Source organism: Diachasma alloeum, unplaced genomic scaffold, assembly GCF_001412515.2.
Source record: "Diachasma alloeum isolate Michigan unplaced genomic scaffold, Dall2.0 Dall_scaffold_00696, whole genome shotgun sequence".
Taxonomy (NCBI): Eukaryota; Metazoa; Arthropoda; class Insecta; order Hymenoptera; family Braconidae; genus Diachasma; species Diachasma alloeum.
In genome coordinates, this window is record NW_021680828.1 from 130150 (window position 1) to 149315 (window position 19166).

The window sequence follows — 19166 nt, forward strand, 5'->3', positions numbered from 1 at the left end:
CATTAGAAATTTCGCGGGTCACGGAATTACTCACGCTATCGGACCTAACCGCATATCTGCATAGGGAAAAAGTAGTTTTTATACTGACAATACCCTTGGTCAAGCTAACAAAGTACACGGTATATAAACATATAACCCTACCCATGAGAATCGGCAACACGACTACACCCTTAGTTGCCTTCATAACACCCAGTCATCCCTATACCGCTATTTCGGAGCGAGCCAATACGTATTTTAAGTTGAGTAATGACGATGTCAGACGATGCAAAAGAGAATCGATGGAACTCTTATGCAAAAATACGCGACCAATGTATGAGGTCAATAATAACGGGGATTGTGAAGTACAATTGGTCATCAATCCCAGGTTCAAAGGTTCCGAAATATGCGATGTACGGGTGAAATTGATGGCTCAGACGTATTGGACGCAAATCGAGGAATCCAACACGTGGGTTTTCTCCGTCGTGATGGAGAACGAACTGAGAGTGAGTTGCTCTCGACAGGAACCTGCTACCATTAGCATTTCCGGAGCAGGAAAACTGACCCTCTCAGCGGAGTATGAAGCCCGATCGCGACAAGTGACCCTTACCCCGTTCACCGAAATAACATCCGAGGTTGAGGTCAAATTCGCGAACAAGGCTATGATAAACATCCCAACCTTGATAAATGAAACCATGCGCGGACTCGGGGAGGGCAATCTATCGGAAATTCTCGATGACGTTACTCTCTCTCCAACTGTACAGACTGGACCGAACGACGAAGGTAGTATGGGAAAAGACAGTGTAGGACTACAGGTCATTATTAACAGGGCCATAGCCCTAAGTCGACAAAGAATTGCGGATAGACGGGTAACTAGGATAGAGAATGGACTAGGACTAGCGGGAATTACCTTAGGTACGTTGGGAATAATTGCTGGGGTCGTATGGAAATTTTCACTATGGTCAAAGATCGATATGTTGTGTGGGGGAATTAAGACATGTTCAGGTACCAAGAGCAGACGAAAGACCCCTCGCAGACAGGCAACTAGGGCGCCTTCACCAGAAAGGGCAACACCAAGGCATTCAGAGCATCAAGCAATGCGAGAGGTGCACATCCCAATGAGGACTCTGATCAGGGAGATAAGGCCCGTCTCCACTGCTACCATCACCGAGATCGTGGAGCCAGAGAGACCTCTGGGAGCAGTCGAACGCACATACTCTGTCGATACCCTGACCTCAATGGGAGATTGAGAGACTCCAATTGGGACGAGTGCACAACTAAATTGATCATTTTTTTTCCAAATTCTTGCATAATAAATTGTATTAGCTTGATTAATTCATCTCGCCAATTTATATTCAAATTGAGTTGGGATGCAATACATGTAAAATTTTCTTTCTATTTTTTCGACCAAAAAATATTTGTTTTATTGACTAAATGGTGATATCCGGTGGGAATCGTGGCAATACCGCTGCTGTCAGCTGATGGTAGAGGCGCGAGGGTTTGTTGATATTCGAACGTGTGTTGGAGGTTATACATGCCTGTGAACAAACCATGGCCTCAGACAAAAATAAAAATTTATTGCGTGACAAAAGGGGACAGTTTATCTCCCAAAAATGTAAAATTCGTGAAACCAGGTCTCGAGAGGGTGTAAAAAATTATCATGAGCAACAAAAATTACTAAAAGAAAGTGCAAAAAAATCAAAAGGAAGAAAACCTAAGGAAGAATCAAAGGAAGAACCTTTCATTTTCCACGGACGGCGTGTAGTAGAACTTGATACGCTAGGTGATAATGAAAACACCGTCATTTTCTTAATCGCCCATCCCTCACCGCCAGACTCCAATATTCCTTTATTCTCTCCACTACTCATTAATATATCCAGATTCAATCTAATGAATTTTTTAAGAGGGAAATGTCGAGAAACACATTTTGTTGAATATTTGGTTAGCCATAACAAGATCTATTGAAATGATTTCCCGAGATGAGTAGATCCTGAGACCAGTGTTCTTTCGCACAATTCGTTTGAAATTCAATTATAAAGACCATTCGAGTCTCATTGATTGATAATTACGTTTGAAATCCTAAAATTCACTTTGAAAAAACATCCACCGTGAGTGACAATTAGGGTTATGTTGACGGGGGCGTACAGGCGGAGTAGGACAGCTGTGTGCGCTGTTGTCGCGTATCATCCATTTTGCTACGAGCGATTTTTTTCTCCGGAAGTGAGTCGAAAAATTAAGATTTCGTTCTTATTTGCCCCGGTTCCTCTGATTTCGCCCGGATCAATCGATTCAGCTTTTTTTTTACATTTTTTCCGTATTTTTCGGGATTTTTCATGAATCTCTAAATTGGCCAATCTTTTATATTAGTGCATAACCTCATAAGAGCCAATGCTGGATCTTCAAATTTTGTTTATTTAAATTCTCAATAATTAATACCGGTTGAAAGGTCAAGATTGTCATCTAAATTTTTTAAATATTTCTCGCTATTACAGAAAAAAAATTGAATTTCTGTTGATTCATTAAACACTTTCACTTGGCACCCGTAAGAGCATTGGTTCCTCGAAACCAAGTGGTGCATCTCCAATCACTCCAACAACGCCCTGTGCCCATAGCTGCTGTACCCAAGGGATGGCAGATGGTCGAACCATATTGGGGGGAGCGAACGACAGATCCCCGATACTCAGCACAGAGAGACTTGGGAGGGTGGTAGGCCACACGACCCAGGCCCAGAGGAAAGAGAAATGTTATGTATCGAGTCATGAGCCCACTTAAAATGATTTTATATTAAAAGCAAAAATTAATTTTGTAAGGGTTCGGTCGATTAGGTATTTCAGTAGCATTAAACCCATGTAGACTCTCGCTCATAAAACACGAGAATTTATGGAACTATTTAAGTCAATGCAGCCTAATTGCATCCTCTTTGACAGCAAATAATATTCAATTATTTAAACATTTTTATTGCTCATATAGCAGGGATTTTTAGCCCTTATGGTCGAGAATTGATAGCCCATCAGGCATAAGAAGGCCCATCTGGCATAGACTTGAAATAAGCCTTAACAGTTTGTTACTATTGTTTCCCAAGGGATAACAATAGTTTTAGTAGGGGAGTGTGACGTATTGGGATCGATCAATACGTCGATTTAGTTAGTAATTATATAAAATAATAATATAATGCTGGATGGTGGGAACGAGAAATATGATTTCTCTTTCCTGTCATCCAGACACTGGTCAGGAATCCCACGGTGTCATTTGGACACCGTGGTAAGCAGTCCCACGGTTTTTCAGGAGTCCAGTTCAGAACGATGAACTGTTTGACTGTTTGAGTCTCTGTCAACGATGACACGAGATGGTGTTAGTGGAGAAAACCGTGTGACTACTTAGCTCAGCGAATTGGGGCTTTGCCAAGTTTTGAGGACTCTGGAAGCACCAGAGGACGATCAGGAGCAGAGTCGATCGGACCTATAGCTCAGGCCTTCAGCCAACAAATCGAGTCGAAGTCCCTAGTCGAGCCTTAATCACGTGTATACCAACCCATAGTAAACCGAGTCGTGTATTTTAAACAACCAACAATTAATATACCATACTTTTACCGACTAAATACGCGAGTGTTTATTTAGAACATCACCAGGTANGGATAACAATAGTTTTAGTAGGGGAGTGTGACGTATTGGGATCGATCAATACGTCGATTTAGTTAGTAATTATATAAAATAATAATATAATGCTGGATGGTGGGAACGAGAAATATGATTTCTCTTTCCTGTCATCCAGACACTGGTCAGGAATCCCACGGTGTCATTTGGACACCGTGGTAAGCAGTCCCACGGTTTTTCAGGAGTCCAGTTCAGAACGATGAACTGTTTGACTGTTTGAGTCTCTGTCAACGATGACACGAGATGGTGTTAGTGGAGAAAACCGTGTGACTACTTAGCTCAGCGAATTGGGGCTTTGCCAAGTTTTGAGGACTCTGGAAGCACCAGAGGACGATCAGGAGCAGAGTCGATCGGACCTATAGCTCAGGCCTTCAGCCAACAAATCGAGTCGAAGTCCCTAGTCGAGCCTTAATCACGTGTATACCAACCCATAGTAAACCGAGTCGTGTATTTTAAACAACCAACAATTAATATACCATACTTTTACCGACTAAATACGCGAGTGTTTATTTAGAACATCACCAGGTAATATCCCTTCATACTTTTCTTAACATCCCTCCGAGTGAGCGAATCCCCCGTGAGCTCACCGCCGAAGTTAGCTGAGGATTAAGTGACCATACAAAAGATTACAGTGCAGGAATACGTGTAAAGGTGTAGTGAAGAAGGAGATTCCTCTCACTGCCAGTAATAGTATGACGGAAAAGGACAAAAATTCACTGAGTTTTACCTCCGGGTAAAACTCATAACGTCACATACTCAAGGATAACTTTTTCGTCAGGGGTTTTCAATTTTCAATTTTTCTGTCTTGAGCAACTAAGATTTCAAAATGATTGAGGATTTGGAAATACTGAGTGATTTTTCGCTGACCCAAAGCATCCGTTTTACTATTTAGAGCACGATGTTGTCGCTGTAATCTTGAATATTTCTGCATTTTCCATTTCGATTCTGGATCGCTCAAACTTCGTTGGGGCTGTTGATGATGAGACTGGCGAAACTGCGCCCCTATGACCTCTGCTCTCCGGGGAAATTCAACCTCTTCTGATAATCACTGCTTGAAACATGATCACGAGTATCACATTGTGAAGAGTCTGATCTTGTTGGAGAACTTGATGTCGACGAAGCTCTTCTTCGTTTCTGCTCACTCTCAACTATAGAATCATCAAGACTGAGTTCATTGTTCTGATCACCCTCACTACTCATCGTAGCTGAATTTGGCGATTCGGTTAAACTGTAAGCAAATGATTCCAATTTGCCACACGTTCTCTTTCGATGGGATGTTTTCAAATTTCCTGGAGTGCTCGCAGTTGAATGGTACTTCTTGAGATGCTTGTAATAATTTGAAAGAATCCAACGCTTATCAACCTTTTGTGCTTTCTGCATGACGCCAGAAAAAATGCATTGGGCATTGGCTACATACATTGGATCATTGTTTTCACCACTTTCTTCGAGTTTGACATTTATTTGGATATCTAAAAACCTTTTAGTTGCCCCCTCTTTTAGTGTGATTTTGTTATGGTTAATGATTTCCTCAATATGGTCCTTCAATTGTGACAATACTTTCTTCCTGAGCTCATCAAGGCTTTCTGGATTTTCAACCGGCCTTACAGTCTTCTTGTGGTTTTTACCAGAAGTCGTGGTTTTTGTGTCTGTTTGTGGAATCTCCATGAATCCAGAGGCTTGATCCTATTCAGACAATTTACGACAGTGTTCAGCTAGTGCGAGTAATAAAAACTTGTACCCAGGTAAAATATTAAATTCACTTGGGCGAGCACTATGCAGGCAATAATAATCACTCAAGGATTTGGTAGGATCACAAAATCCTTTCATATCAATTTGTGCAAATGTCTCCAAATCCTTGATGTGTTATTGTGTGAATTATCTCAGGGAAAGGACATTGTCAAATCCAGTCATAGTCAACAAATTCTTCAAGTACGCAGAAATTGTCATTTTTTAAATTCTCTCTGTCATTGCCCACCAATTATCATTAACTGTTCTAGTGATTTCACCCATCAGGTCCTAGAAAATGAAAGAGATATCGTTGTTATTTTTCCATGCAATTCGTGACATTGAGAGGATATAAACCATATACAATAATAATCAATACAATGGTTTTGGCGGGCTTTGCTCATTTTTCAACAGTAGTGTTGGTAAATTGCGGAAATGAACAACATCGAATAGTGAGTATAAGGTGTAACGTGTTATTTTATTTCGACCGTTCAACGGTGAAATTTACCATCCAGACGAGAAGTCATCACTGCGAAGCGAGAGTCAAAAGGGTTTATTTGGGGTTCTGACTAATGCTTTGGTTTTTTATTTTTTTTTGTTATTGTATCGAGCCACATATAGGGACTTCGGCAGCCTCGGACGTCAGGTCTCCAGGGAGCTGGGAAGGGGGAAACTCCAGAAAGTCGTTATGTGGTAAAAGAGGTGCTTTTGTATTTGGATCGAGTTCCCGCGTTGGAGGGATAGCTCGAGTGCAGTTCACCGGCGGCGCCATTTGTCGACGGTGACGGGACGAAGGCAGTTATCGGCCGAGATTTGCGAGGCCATTTTTGGATCTCCTCGCCTAACCGGAAATGATGGTTTAGGCAGTGCGAGAGAAATTATCGGACTGAAGTTAGACGTCCGGTAATGATACGAAATAAAGGGAAAAGGAATTGGATATTTATTCCCTATTTTGGTGACGTTGTCACACAGCTGAGTGTTTATTGGAGAATAAGTCTGGTTTGGTTGGGTTACAACCAATCAGAGCGGCTCATGGAACGGCCCTGGCCAATGGGGTTCGATTGGCGGGAAGTGTCCCGAACGCATGGGAGAAGCGTGGGTTTTAGCCTCACTTCTCGTTTGGGTGGCGGGCGAGCTGTTGTTCTGTGGAGAACCTCTTGCTGTCGGAGCAATTCATCTTGTTGTGGACACCAGCGTTGACTGGATTTGGATTATTTGGAGAATCCTTCGCCCTGGCTCCTGGACTAGACTCGTTGGAGATTGTGGTGAGCGGAAGAAGAATTCCAGAAATATCATTTTGTATATCATTTTGTATCTGTTTTATATCGATAACGATTAGAATTCGCTCATTAGCTTGTGCAATTTTTGACGACGCTTATCGTCGGGCGAAGTGACGCCATTAGAGTCTTTTGATTTTCGGGGCGAGTTCTTATCGTCTGTTCGGCAGAGGTTAGCTCTTTTGTATAATTTAATTTGGACGTATGATTTTGATATTATATTGTGATTTGAGATGTTCGATTATCTCGGGAATTCAGTGGTTTCTCTGAACGGATTTTGACTCTCGTTTCAACGGTTTGTTTGCCGATCGGATGAGGAATCGGTAGAACAAATCGTTTCAAATAATGTATTTAGTTTTGAACTGATTTTGAGAACTACATTGATATTCGAAATTTTCGGTAATTACTTTTGTTTTCGATATTTGAAGTTGTCGTATCATTTCGTCATTGCATCGGCAGTTGAAATTGTAGCGTCTTGTCAACGCTCGAGTGATTCGTATCTGACCTTGATTGCGGTCACCTTTTGTATTGTCTGTTCCGAGGCAATTTCAGTTGCCGCTGTCGATGTCAGTCACCTCTTCGATTTGGGATATTTTGACAGTATATTCTATCGGAAAATTAACTTCCCATTCAGTGATATTATTTGACTTTATTTCCGCTAGTCATTTCTACAGTTTGACTTTATTCATGATTTTGTAATTTTGACTGAACTTATTCTTTTGACTGACTAGTATTTTATTATTTTGACTAATCATTGGTTAGGGATTTTCTAGTGTATCGAGTCTTTAGCTTTTGTTGAATATTTGTGTTATTAATTTTCTGAGGGGGGATTCGAATTGAAATGAACAAGGGGGTTTATTGAATAAATTATTTATTCCCCGGATTATTGAATTTTTTATATAATTTGTTAGATAAGAAAACCAAGTCATTTCGGAAACTTCAGAACAACCATTTGTATCGAGAACCCAGCCGCCACCGCGGTTGTCTGAGCTGTCGGAGGTTGTTCTTTTGTCTCGAATAATTGTCGATTTAATTTGTTGTTTTAATTGCACGGTTCACCCGTGCTGGCGCCCAACTTTCTTTTCGTTGTTTGGTCGCTGAGGGCTGCGTATTTTTCACCGTCCGCAGAGGTAAGAAAATACGTCACAAAGAATATCCATTGGAACAATTTGCCACTGTTGCTTCCCATATCTGTGAATGGACGACTGACACGGGAATGTTTTCTGTTCAGTAATTACACTTCGAATACATACGAAATTACATACCTGTTTGTCATTCATTTTGTTGAATTTTCATTCACAGTTATTGTTCTCACATTTCGTGTTAGATTTCAGGACATGCTTCAACATATCTGAAGTTCGAAAATTGTACAGTGATATCGCTCTCTGAGAGAGTGGCGCTGATCAGCTGACAGGCAAAATAAGTCATAAAATAAGACTCTTGCCTGTTACGAGAAAGGCGCGGCGCTGACTGTCTTTTGCTTGAGTAGCACGTGAATTCAGCGAATGATTTATAAGACAAAGCCATTCACCTCATTCGATACAGCTTTTTTTTTAAATTCATCCACATTCTCTGCCATAGACAGCCACAGGTTTGAGATTTTTTTTCTTATAATCTGGGATATATTCGAATGTTTGTCATGAAAATTGAATGAACGCGCAAAAATATCAAGCAAATAACACTCGAGTTCTGATCTCATACTTTGTCGATGAGTTTGTTAAATTCTCTCAAAACTTTCCGAAATCTTGAAATTTTAATTTAGTAGCTTGAAATTATATCTAATTTCTCAGAATTTCCTTGAAATCTCGTGAAATCCCTTGAAATCCCAAAAAATATTTGTGAATTCCTTGAAATATTGAAATCTTGAAATCTGATGCACAAGTTTTTTTGGAGTGATTACCCCCTCGTTTTCAGCCTAATGACGAAACATACTATTTTGCCATTCCTGCCACGTGCATTCCATGCCAAAAATTGCCTTTTCGCTTACTTGTAATCCAAAAAAGATGCAGTTCGGCGCTCGCTAAACGCAAGATCACAAACAATATAGTTCTACACACGTGGAATGCAGATTTTTCAACTCGTATAATTGGCGGCGTTCGGCTTCGCCTCGGACTTCCAACTCCACAGTCTTGAAAAACCCATCGCACTTGAATTAAGGGGGTCTTCGCTTTTTCCTGGGTCGAAAAATCGATTTTTTTTACATTTGATCATTCTATTACTATTCTAAAATAATGTAGAAAAAGAATTTTCCTGAAATTCCGAATATTGACGAAGTAACAGCCCCAAAGCCGAGCGCGTACAGGTAGGCAGGTGCACTATGGTTGCAACATAACAATAGAGTCTTTCAGCGGTTCCTCTCGGTTGGGAACGTGCGAGATTGGATAATAGGGGAGGGGAGTTCCTCTGGAAAACTGTTGATATTCGATAGTCTTCATACCAATGACCTTAAAATTTATTGGCAATGAATTTTCCGGATAATTTGGTTTGGAATAGACTTCAGTCTATTCCAAACGCTCGAACAGAGTAGTTGATTTTTGTAGCATAACTCTCGAAACAATAATGGACAGAAAAGGATCCCGGTCAAGTCCCAATAATAATGCGCGAGGGAAAAAACGTAAATTGCGTGGTAATAAGTATACCAAAGTAGGTAACACATCATTCGCAAGTGCATCAGCAACTAAACTACGGAAGAGAGTCGCAGAAAAATTCAGAACGGGATTCAGAACATTCAGAAAATGTGCAGAACAGGATTTTTTCGAAAAAGAAGAAGGGGCATTATATGGCGCAGGAATTGCTGATTAAGTGTAAGTATTTGATTTTTTTTTGTATCATAATATCTCCGTGAATAGAGTGCTAGACGTTGAACGTCTTTTTCTTTATGTCACGGGAGTCCCTAACCCGCTTCACCTGGAAGTTCACAGGCGATTTTCTCGGAACTAAATTTCCAAGAATTTCCCAGAACTTTTCGATAGATATTTTAAAAAGTTTTTCACTAATCAATTTGAAATTTTCACCACTTATTTGACATCTACAGATCTCTTGCTCTTAGAAACCTCAAAATAATAGCTTGAATATTTTCAATTTTTGTATCAAACTTTCGTGTTGAATTTGCTCGAGAAAATTGGGCCTTATCCGGAAAGGCAAAATATTTCATCAATTTTTTCATTCATCCTATTTATTTCACTAAGGGACAGTGCCAGATGTTCGTTGAGTACTAAAATATAGAATTTTCTTATTTCACATGTGTTGGAACCTCATCAGCCCCGGTACAATCATTAAATCAGTTGGGGGCCGTCAACTTCATCATCCAATCGTTAATTCCAGATAGTTCGAGAAGATGAAAAGTTTTGTTATTTCACGAGTAGAAAGATAATAAAAAATAAAATAAAATAAATCAAATTTGTAACTTTGATTTTCGTGTGAAATAAAAATTGTGGAAAAGCGCAGACCCCCTTAACATATATTATTACTTCACACTATCTGCAAGCGGCGTTTGACGACTACAAAATAACCTTAATATGCCGTTTCACAAACAGTGCGCTAAAAATAGGCATTTAACCTCTCAAGGACGGGGCTCTTTTGATACTATCATCGTTGCACGGTGAATAGCAACGCAATTCATAACTTTCAGTAGCCTAAGAATGATGAAAAGTACGAATAATCAAGGTCAAGGGATTGGCCTTGACAGCACTGTTTGGACAAATCGATAAAGCTGTAATTTTCGGAAATATTCAACTTCGAAAAGAGACGTACATTGACGCATCAATCTTTATATGGATTACGGGGTTCAAAGTCGAGAATAGTATATTGTGCATCAAGGGCAAAAAGTCATGTTTTCCCGCCCGAGGTGCACATACTATTTTTTAACACGCCTGCAAAGGAAAGTTCGTATTTTGTTCTTTGATGAGCGGGAGCAAAGTGAGTACTTTCCACCCGATGGCGGGAAGTACTCACTTTCCTCCCGCTCATCAGGGAACAAAGTACGAACTTTCCGTCCAGGTGTATGAAAAATAATTTTTCAACACTCACAGCGGGATCAGACCCAACAAAAGATACGGCCTTGATGTCTGGATGTTCACAAATGAAGTTTACAGCTTCATGCTGTCCATGGATAACATTTAAAAGACCTGGAGGCGCTCCAGCTTTGGTAAATAAGTCAGCCAGAATCATAGAGGCCCCCGGAACTCTTTCAGAAGGCTTCAAAATGGTAGCATTCCCACAGGCAACAGATACAGGAAAAGACCAGAGTGGAATCATAGCTGGAAAGTTGAATGGAGCGATTGATGCAGTTACACCCAGAGGGATCCTGTAGGAAATTATGTCCATATCCGTAGCAACGTTTGGAGTAGATTCACCCATCTGAAGAGTCGGAATGGCCGCACAGGCATCAACGATCTCTGAAATTTTTAATGATTGCATCTTTGAGTTATTCTTTTTCATGGAAATATCCTTTTCACACCCCTGCACGGAAAGTTCGTACTTTGCTCCCTGTCAAGCGGGAGGAAAGTACTTTCCGCTCTAGGGTGGAAACTTGCTCTCTTGCAAGGAAATTACTGACTACTTTCCGCCCAAGGGTGGTAAGTCAGTAATTTCCTCCATCGAGAATAACTTTTCACCCTTGAGCAGAAAGTATTCGCTTTCTTCCCGCTCATCAGGAAGCAACATACAAACTTTTTCCATATCCCTGCCTGGAAAGTTCATATTAGGTTTATAAATTAATTCTCGGCCCCTAGATTAAATTGATCGGAACACCTATTTGAATTAAAAAGGATTCCCCGCAATAAACAACGTTTTGAAGCACCAGCTGTGAACTATCAAACCACTCAAGTCCGATTGTGATGTGATTAACACAACCTCAAAAAACATAGTGAATAAAAATGTCGTTCGACAAGCAGCACTCGAGGCACTGCCTTCTTTTCAACTTCCAACTTGGAAAAACTGCCGCTGAAGCACAAGAAATGATTCTTTCTGTCTTGGGAGGGAGTACTGTATCTTATAGTGTGTTATCTTGCAATCATCAGATTTATTGTCATGAAAATAGTAGGTTACATTCTCAGTTTAGTGTCGGCATTGAAAACTGCCTCACTACATATATATAGATCCCCTAGTACGTGTGTGTCACTCGCAGCACCAAGCGGATATAGAACTCAAACTAACGTCTGCCACATCCCCCCTTTTATCTTTGAAATACAAAATAAAATATAAAAGAGTGATAGACTATTTTTCAACAACAAAGTCTTTGAAACGCGTTGGCACTTTGAGATTGGCCCTAGGTTTCAGTACTGGGCCCTTTGGCAAAGTTGGACTGCTGTCAACCAGTTGACGGTCGCAAATCGGCTGAGAGACGGGCGATCGCCCAGCATGTGGCACTTGAACTGCAAGCGGTGGAGAATCCGGAACCTCAGGACGATCAGGAATATCAGCAGCTTGCGAAGTCTGACCAGCAACCTCTGTTGGTCTATTGGTTCAGGTCTACCGGGTATTCAGGTATTCAAAGTATTATCTCTTCACGATAATACTTTCGCTCATGTTTAAGTTTGAGCAGATGACGACGGTTTCGTCGATATTCACCGCCATCCGTGGAAGCCACAATAAATGACCTCGGAGCGTCATGTTTAGCTGTCACCATTGCCGATTCAACTGTATTGTGTCTCTGCAAGAGAATCTTATCACCCACGTTTAATTCTGGCAGTTGTCTGGCTGATCTGTCATAGTAGAACTTCTGCGTTGCCTGTTTTTGGTGCAGTTTTAGGATTAAGCTTGCTCGTTAGCACGGGAATCTTTGTACGAAGTCTTCTGCCAGCACACAGTTACGCAGGACTGGACGTCATGCCTTTCACCGGTGTGTTCCGATAGTCTAGCAACATCGTGGATAAATCCGCTTTACCCGTAGATGCTCTTCGAAGAATATTCTCACCAATCTGGTCTCCCTGTTCTGCCCTCCCATTGGATTGTGGATATGCAAGACTTGACGTGGTTATCTTAAAGTCCCACTCAACCGCAAACGAGTGGAACTCTGCACTACCAAACGGCATGTTGTGCGATACCACCTTCTCTGGTACCCCAAATCGAGAGAATATCTTTTTCATCGTCTCAATGACTTCACTAGCTGTCTTCCTCTACATTTTTCGAAGTTCAAGCCACTTGGAGAAGTAGTCAATGACTACCAAGTATGTACAGCCACGAAAATCCAGGATATCTGTTGCAACTTTGGTCCATGGTCTTGGCGGAATGGCATGACTCTAGAGAGGCTCCTTCTGACTGACTCTACGAAATTGTTGACATACAAAGCAGCTGGAGACCATTTCTTCGATTTGTTTAGACAAACCTGGCCAGAATAGTGTACTTTTGGTGATCTTCTTAGTCTTCTCCTCCCCGAAGTGATTCTTGTGGAGCTGTTTGAGCATCTCCGGCCTTTGCGATGATGGAATGATGAGTCGATCTTCCACGAAGACCAGTCCGTCGCTTACAGAGATATCGTACCGGTAATTCCAGTACGGACGAGTCTCGAATGTCACGTTCTGAATGTATTCTGGCCAGCCGTGTTGATAGTAGTGGATTAATTTCTGCAGTACGTCGTCTCTTCGAGCAGCTTCTTACATTACTGCCCTCTTGGTCGGTGTGATAGCCAAATTCTTGCTCACTGAGTGTACCACCTCATCCAGATCAGTGTCATCACGTATCGGATCTCTCAACGATGCTCTGGAGAGTGTGTCCGCGATGATTAAGTCATCCGCGACCATGAAGACTCCCTTGATATCGCCGAAAGTGTGCATTACCCTTTTCTGGAAGACCTCGGGTAATGAACATTATCCGAATGGAAGTCTTCGGAATTTATATCCTCCGAATGGAGTATTGAATGTACACAAATCGGAGCTCTTCTCATCCTGTTTTACTTGCGAGAAACCATCTCTCATGTCCAGCACTGAGAAAACTGTCATATTGTTCATCTAGACTACGATATCCTCAACAGTTGGCATCCTGAAGTGCTCCCTCATGACGTATTGATTCAGGTCTTTCGGGTCTGGACAGATGCGAAGAGAGCCGTCTTTCTTCTCTACAATGACTAGACTGCTCACCCGCTCAGTAGGTTTGTCAACTTCGGCAACGATTCCTCGTTTTTCTAGCTCTTGGAGCGTAGATTTCAGTTTTGCTTGCAGTGCAAACGCGATTTTTCTCGGCGCATGCCCGACTGGTTTAGCGTCTGGCGACAATTGTATGTGATAATCGAAAGGAAGCATTCCTACGCCAGGGAAAACCTCTTTCAACTCGTCGTCGAGTTTACTTCGGAGTATGTTTATCGTCACAGTATCCAGCCTTTTGACCAGATGCAGCTCTTTACAACTCTGGAGACCTAGCAGTGGGGTCGATGACACATCTGCAACAATAAAATTCAAGTTTCTCTCAAGTCCAACGTTTTTTGAACAGAGCAGATTCAATTCACCCAGGGGTTGCAACGCAAATTCATCGAATGACGTCAACACCGTCTTCGTGTTTTGCACTGTCACTTTCAAATCGTCCAGTAGTTTCTTTGTGATAATATTAACTTCAGCACCCGTGTCTATTTTGAATTTGATAACTTTTCCGTTGATTTTAAAATCCACAAACCACGTTCTTTCATTGTCATTTACGTTTTTTCTAACTTCACTGATCACGAAATTGTCATTGTCATAGTCACTCACACTTTCAGTCACGAAATTTTCACCTGTCACTTCGTTAACGCTGTTTTTTGCATTTCTTAGCGAAATGATTTATTCCTTTGCACTTGTCACACGTCATCCCATACACTGGGCACTTTCTCAGTACGTGTGTGTAGCCACAGTATTTACAAACAACTCTCTGCTGCTTAAAAGCTGCTGCTTGGGTTTCTCGCTCTTCACTCGGTTTCATCACTCTGTTTTTCATCGACGCATTCACATCCCGATTCTCTTGCAGTTGTCTCACTTGTCTTTCGGTCACTTCATTAACTCTGCACATGTCAATGACTCGTTCCAATGTAATATCTGGTTCTCTCAGCAGTATTTGTACAAAATTCTGTCGCGAATCCCACAGATTATTCTGTCGCGAATGAAACTGTCTTTTTGGTCTCCAAAGTCACACGTTATTGCTGCTGTACGCAAATTTGTAAGGAACCAATCAAAATTTTCCGCCTCTTTCTGTTCTATTTGGTTACAATTGAACCTCTCGACTGTTTGGTTCGCCTTGGGTAAGCACTATTTTTCAAATTTGACCAACACATCATTCAAAACATCTTTTTTTTTTATTCTCTGTAACCGTGAATTAGTTGAAAACCTCCATGGCATCGTCACGAAGGAGATCGATCAAGATGGCGACGCGGCTTTTCTGCGTTACCGCTTTGTCCATCTCAGGACTACCTCGTGATGCGCCGATTTCTGATGCCAGGCGGGACCTTGGCTGGCTAACGATATCAGGCTACAGGACATCTACCATCGCCTCGATCATGTACCAAGTACTGCGGTCCGGCAATCCAACATACCTTCCTGATCTCTTCATGACTTATAGTTCTGCCGGACCGCGTCGTCATGTCTTAGCTCAGCAAGCCTTGATTGACCCTTGCTTCAGGACCGATACGTACAGGGCTACACTTGCCGTCGCTGGTCCTGAAATCTGGAACAGCATCGCTCCTCACATAAGGGAGATGCCCACGTCCGCTTCCTTCAAGCGGGAACTGCGGTGTTCGGTGCGTGATCACGAAGGACTCTGTTGACTCGTTCTGCTACCTGATAGTGCCGTCTGTCATCTGTACTTTTGTATTGCTTGTGCTTATTTCCTTCCTTTCCCCTCTCCCCCCCCCTCTCTCTCTCTCTCTCTCTCTCTCTCTCTCTCTCTCTCTCCCTCTCTCTCTCTCTCTCTCTCTCTCTGGGAGTGACTCAGCCAGATAGTTCTGTGCGTTTAAAAAGAATTAGGAGGATACAGAAGGAAGGTCGTTGAGTGCCACATGATCTTACCTCAGAAAACAAAAGTCGACGCTGTGAAATTGCAATGTGCCTACTGACCAGATTCAAACAAAAAGGATTTTTACATAAAATTGTGACTGGGGATGAAAAGTGGATATTTTACGACAATCCTAAGAGGTGAAAGTCGTGAGTTTATCCGGAGGAGCCATCAACGTGTACTGCAAAACCGAACATTCACGGGAAAAATTGTTGTTTTGTATTTGGTGGGATTCCAAAGGTGTAATCTATTGTGAGATACTCGAACAGGGAGAAACCGTTACTGCTAAGCATTATCACGACCAACTGCTGAAATTAAGTGATGCTATTGAGGAAAAGAAACCTTTTACTGGTAGTGGTACGAGGCAAGTGATTTTGCTGCAGGACAACGCGCGGCCACATACGGCAAAAGAAACCCTGAAAGTTATCTCCACGTTGGGCTGGGCAATTCTCCCACATGCGACGTATTCTCCAGACCTTGCGCCTTCTGACTATCACCTTTTTCGGACGCTATAACATGACCGGGTGGATACCCAGTTTCGATCTCCTGATGAAGTCCGGCAAAGCATTGATGACTTCATCCAGTCAAAACCATCATCTTTCTTCCGAGCCTTGCCCGAGGGTAATCCGAGAATTGCCCGATAGATGGGGGAAATCGATATCAAAATAGCCTTGAAATGCGTGCAAAATGACGGTGATTATTTTCAAGATTAGATCTGTATTCATTTTTTTATACATAAATGTTGGAATTTTCCATAAAAGGCCGAGAATTAATTTATACACCTAATACTTTCCTCCCGCCCATCAACGAGCAAAATACGAACTTTCCTTTGCAGGCATGTTAAAAAATCGTATGTGCACCTCGGGCGGAAAGTCTTGACTTTCCGTCCTTGATGCACAATGTACTATTATTTGCAGATGTGTGAGAAAATAGCATGTGCGCCTCGAGCGGGGAAAACATGACTTTCCACACTTGGTGCACAATATACTATTTCGCCCCAGTCGGCGCAAAGTATATATTTTCCTTCCACTTCGCGAAAGAGAAATCTGACTTAGCGCTTAGGCCTAGGTAAAAAAGACGGTTTTAACCATGGGAGGTAAAATAAAGGACAATTACCCACGTGTTTACCTCGCCTTCGGTTCGGGTGGTAATTTTGCAAGTGGGCCTGACCCTTTATTTCCCCCCCTAAATTAGAAATATACTATTCTTTACTCACGAAGACCGCGGAGAACATCTCCTTCAGCGTCAGCCATAGTTTTTCCATTTTCTTTCACCAAATTTGAAGCTATTTCTTGCTAGAAAGATAATAAAAAATCAGAGACTTGGAACGCGTTCAAATATTAATTTTCTAACAGAGACAAGCCATGAAACGAAACTATGAGGTTTTAAGCCAGGACCGAAAGTCGGAATGAAAGTCGTGAAACGTTCTCGCAGGATCGAATCTCGTGGTACGTTTTTTGTTGGGAACCAAAGTTGAAAGCTTACTTACCTATAAATGTTTCTTGGCAAGTAACCAAACTAGAAATGAAACTCGGTGGAGAATTGAAATAGGAGGGAATAGAAACAGCGTTGCTAAGCGTCGATACAAACAGAGAAAACGCATCCAGTCTACACTCTTATATATATTTCTCTTGTAATCATTTGACTGAAAGAAGTGGGAATATTCGATATCGAGAAAATATCCATATTGTGCATCGATAAAAATCGTGGCAGGAGAAATCGATGTCTTGATATATCGTTAACGAAAATAGCGATATTCAAGAAACCGATATCAAAATAGCCTTGCAATAGATTTTTTTTCTTTGTTTTTATTTACAAAGAATGGTCCTCACGTGTACTTCACCGATTTTTTTCAACTTGGCATATGTAATTCTACATGAAAAATGATTGACCACATATTTTTTACGTACCAATTCGGCTATAGAGAGAGTTGAAAATGGCGTCTAAAGTTCATTCAAAAAAATGATTTTCCGCGGTTTCCCGAAAATTCCGCTATCTTTTCTCCGTTTTTTCTCTACATTCAATCACCATTATCGCCATAGGTTTCGTTTACATGGCTTGACTTTTTTAATACTTTATTGAACAAAAATAGGTTTTTCATCATCCGCTGGGTAAAGTGACATTTTACACACGCTCCGCGTGCGTAAAACCCCACTTCCCACACATTGTGATGAGAAATAGGGTTCGATACTAGCGGGAAAAGTGTTTTTAGACTCGTGGGATTATATTACTCGCCTTCGGCTCGTGCTATAAACCTCCCACGAGCCCAAAAAGACTTTCTCGTAATCGTATCGAAATATACTATTTTTATACATCATTTCGGTGTAAAAACTCTCAATTTGGCTGAATCTCATTAAAAATCGGTGCCGATGATATAAAATCGAAAAACCAAATAGCCATCTTTCAAGGTTTCTGCCAGCCCACCCTTTCAGGGGGTCAACTACCCCTTGGAATGGTTTACCGTGGTCAACTCAAAGTTCTGCAAACTTGTATGATAATTCTGCATAAAATATTCTCAACGATTATATCTAACCATCACTCGTGATAGGCAGTATTGACGATGGCCAGAAAAAAGTCGGGTCAGAGCCTAAATGTCCACATCTATATGAGCACACGTATTTTCTCCACGAGAGGGCAGTTCACCACTTTGAAGTCCACACACAGCAATGGGCGGGGGGGGGGCGTTTGTCCTTCCACAACTGTTCACCTCCCCGACTATCAACAAACTTGGTGAAAAATGTGAGAGAACAACTGTACACAACCACATCTGTAGACCATCCTTGCAGTCGTTCAAACAGTGTCGGTAGAGTAGAAATTGCATCCGTTTTATTTGTAGTCGATATTGATTATGAATGGTGCCATGTGTCCCACATGGCACCATTCATTCCGTATAGCAGAAATGATCGTCCGCGATTCTACCGGGTGTCCAATATTAATTACACGCATATGTATCCCCAGTAGACCCTTTTGAATTAACACTGCATAGCGCAGTCTCATTTGAATTGAGATATCAATCTCATATTATTGAATTGTTCAATAAAATTGAAAATGCAAATAAACTCACTGTGAATTTGATGGGAACCTCGAATTACATTTGTAATCGAATTACTTGAAAATTACTAAATCTATGTGATGTATAAAATTTCTTTGGGAGAGATTTGATTCCACTGCGTATTTTTAATTTGTGATTTTCGATTATCAGTTTCGATAATTTATAGTAATCGATAGTAATTACAACGAGAATTACATCAAAATTTTATTGTGATTAAAAATGAAATCCAATTCATATATAANCGAGAATTACATCAAAATTTTATTGTGATTAAAAATGAAATCGAATTCATATATAAAATTTACAATGCCCATTCGGAATTCCTCCAGTAACTGAAAAGTCTTTTGGCAAAAAATACTCATTGGGAAGGAAAAAAAATTTGCTGGAGTAAATTACATATTACAGCTGAGATTAGGAATTTCCAATTCCTAACTAAAAAAGGAATTTCGTAATCGTTATTTTCAGATTATAGAATGATAGAGTAACTGCAATATTCGATTCCAAAATTACAAATTATTCGAGTACTTC

The 19166-nt window shown here is 41.1% G+C and overlaps 1 protein-coding gene across 2 annotated transcripts in view; it reads right to left on the reverse strand.

Moving 5' to 3' along the window:
• The window catches only part of LOC107044242 (probable methylmalonate-semialdehyde dehydrogenase [acylating], mitochondrial), a 133907-nt gene extending 117032 nt beyond the window's left edge, over positions 1-16875 (reverse strand). For both annotated transcript variants that reach the window (XM_015266049.1, XM_015266048.2), the window contains exons 1-2: positions 16803-16875; positions 10661-11028 (exon numbers count right to left, since the gene is read on the reverse strand). In XM_015266049.1, coding sequence (XP_015121535.1) covers positions 10661-11028; positions 16803-16839 — 405 coding nt within the window. In that variant the 5' untranslated portion in view covers positions 16840-16875. The remainder of the gene's footprint in view (positions 1-10660; positions 11029-16802) is intronic.
• Between the last annotated feature and the right edge of the window lie 2291 nt (positions 16876-19166).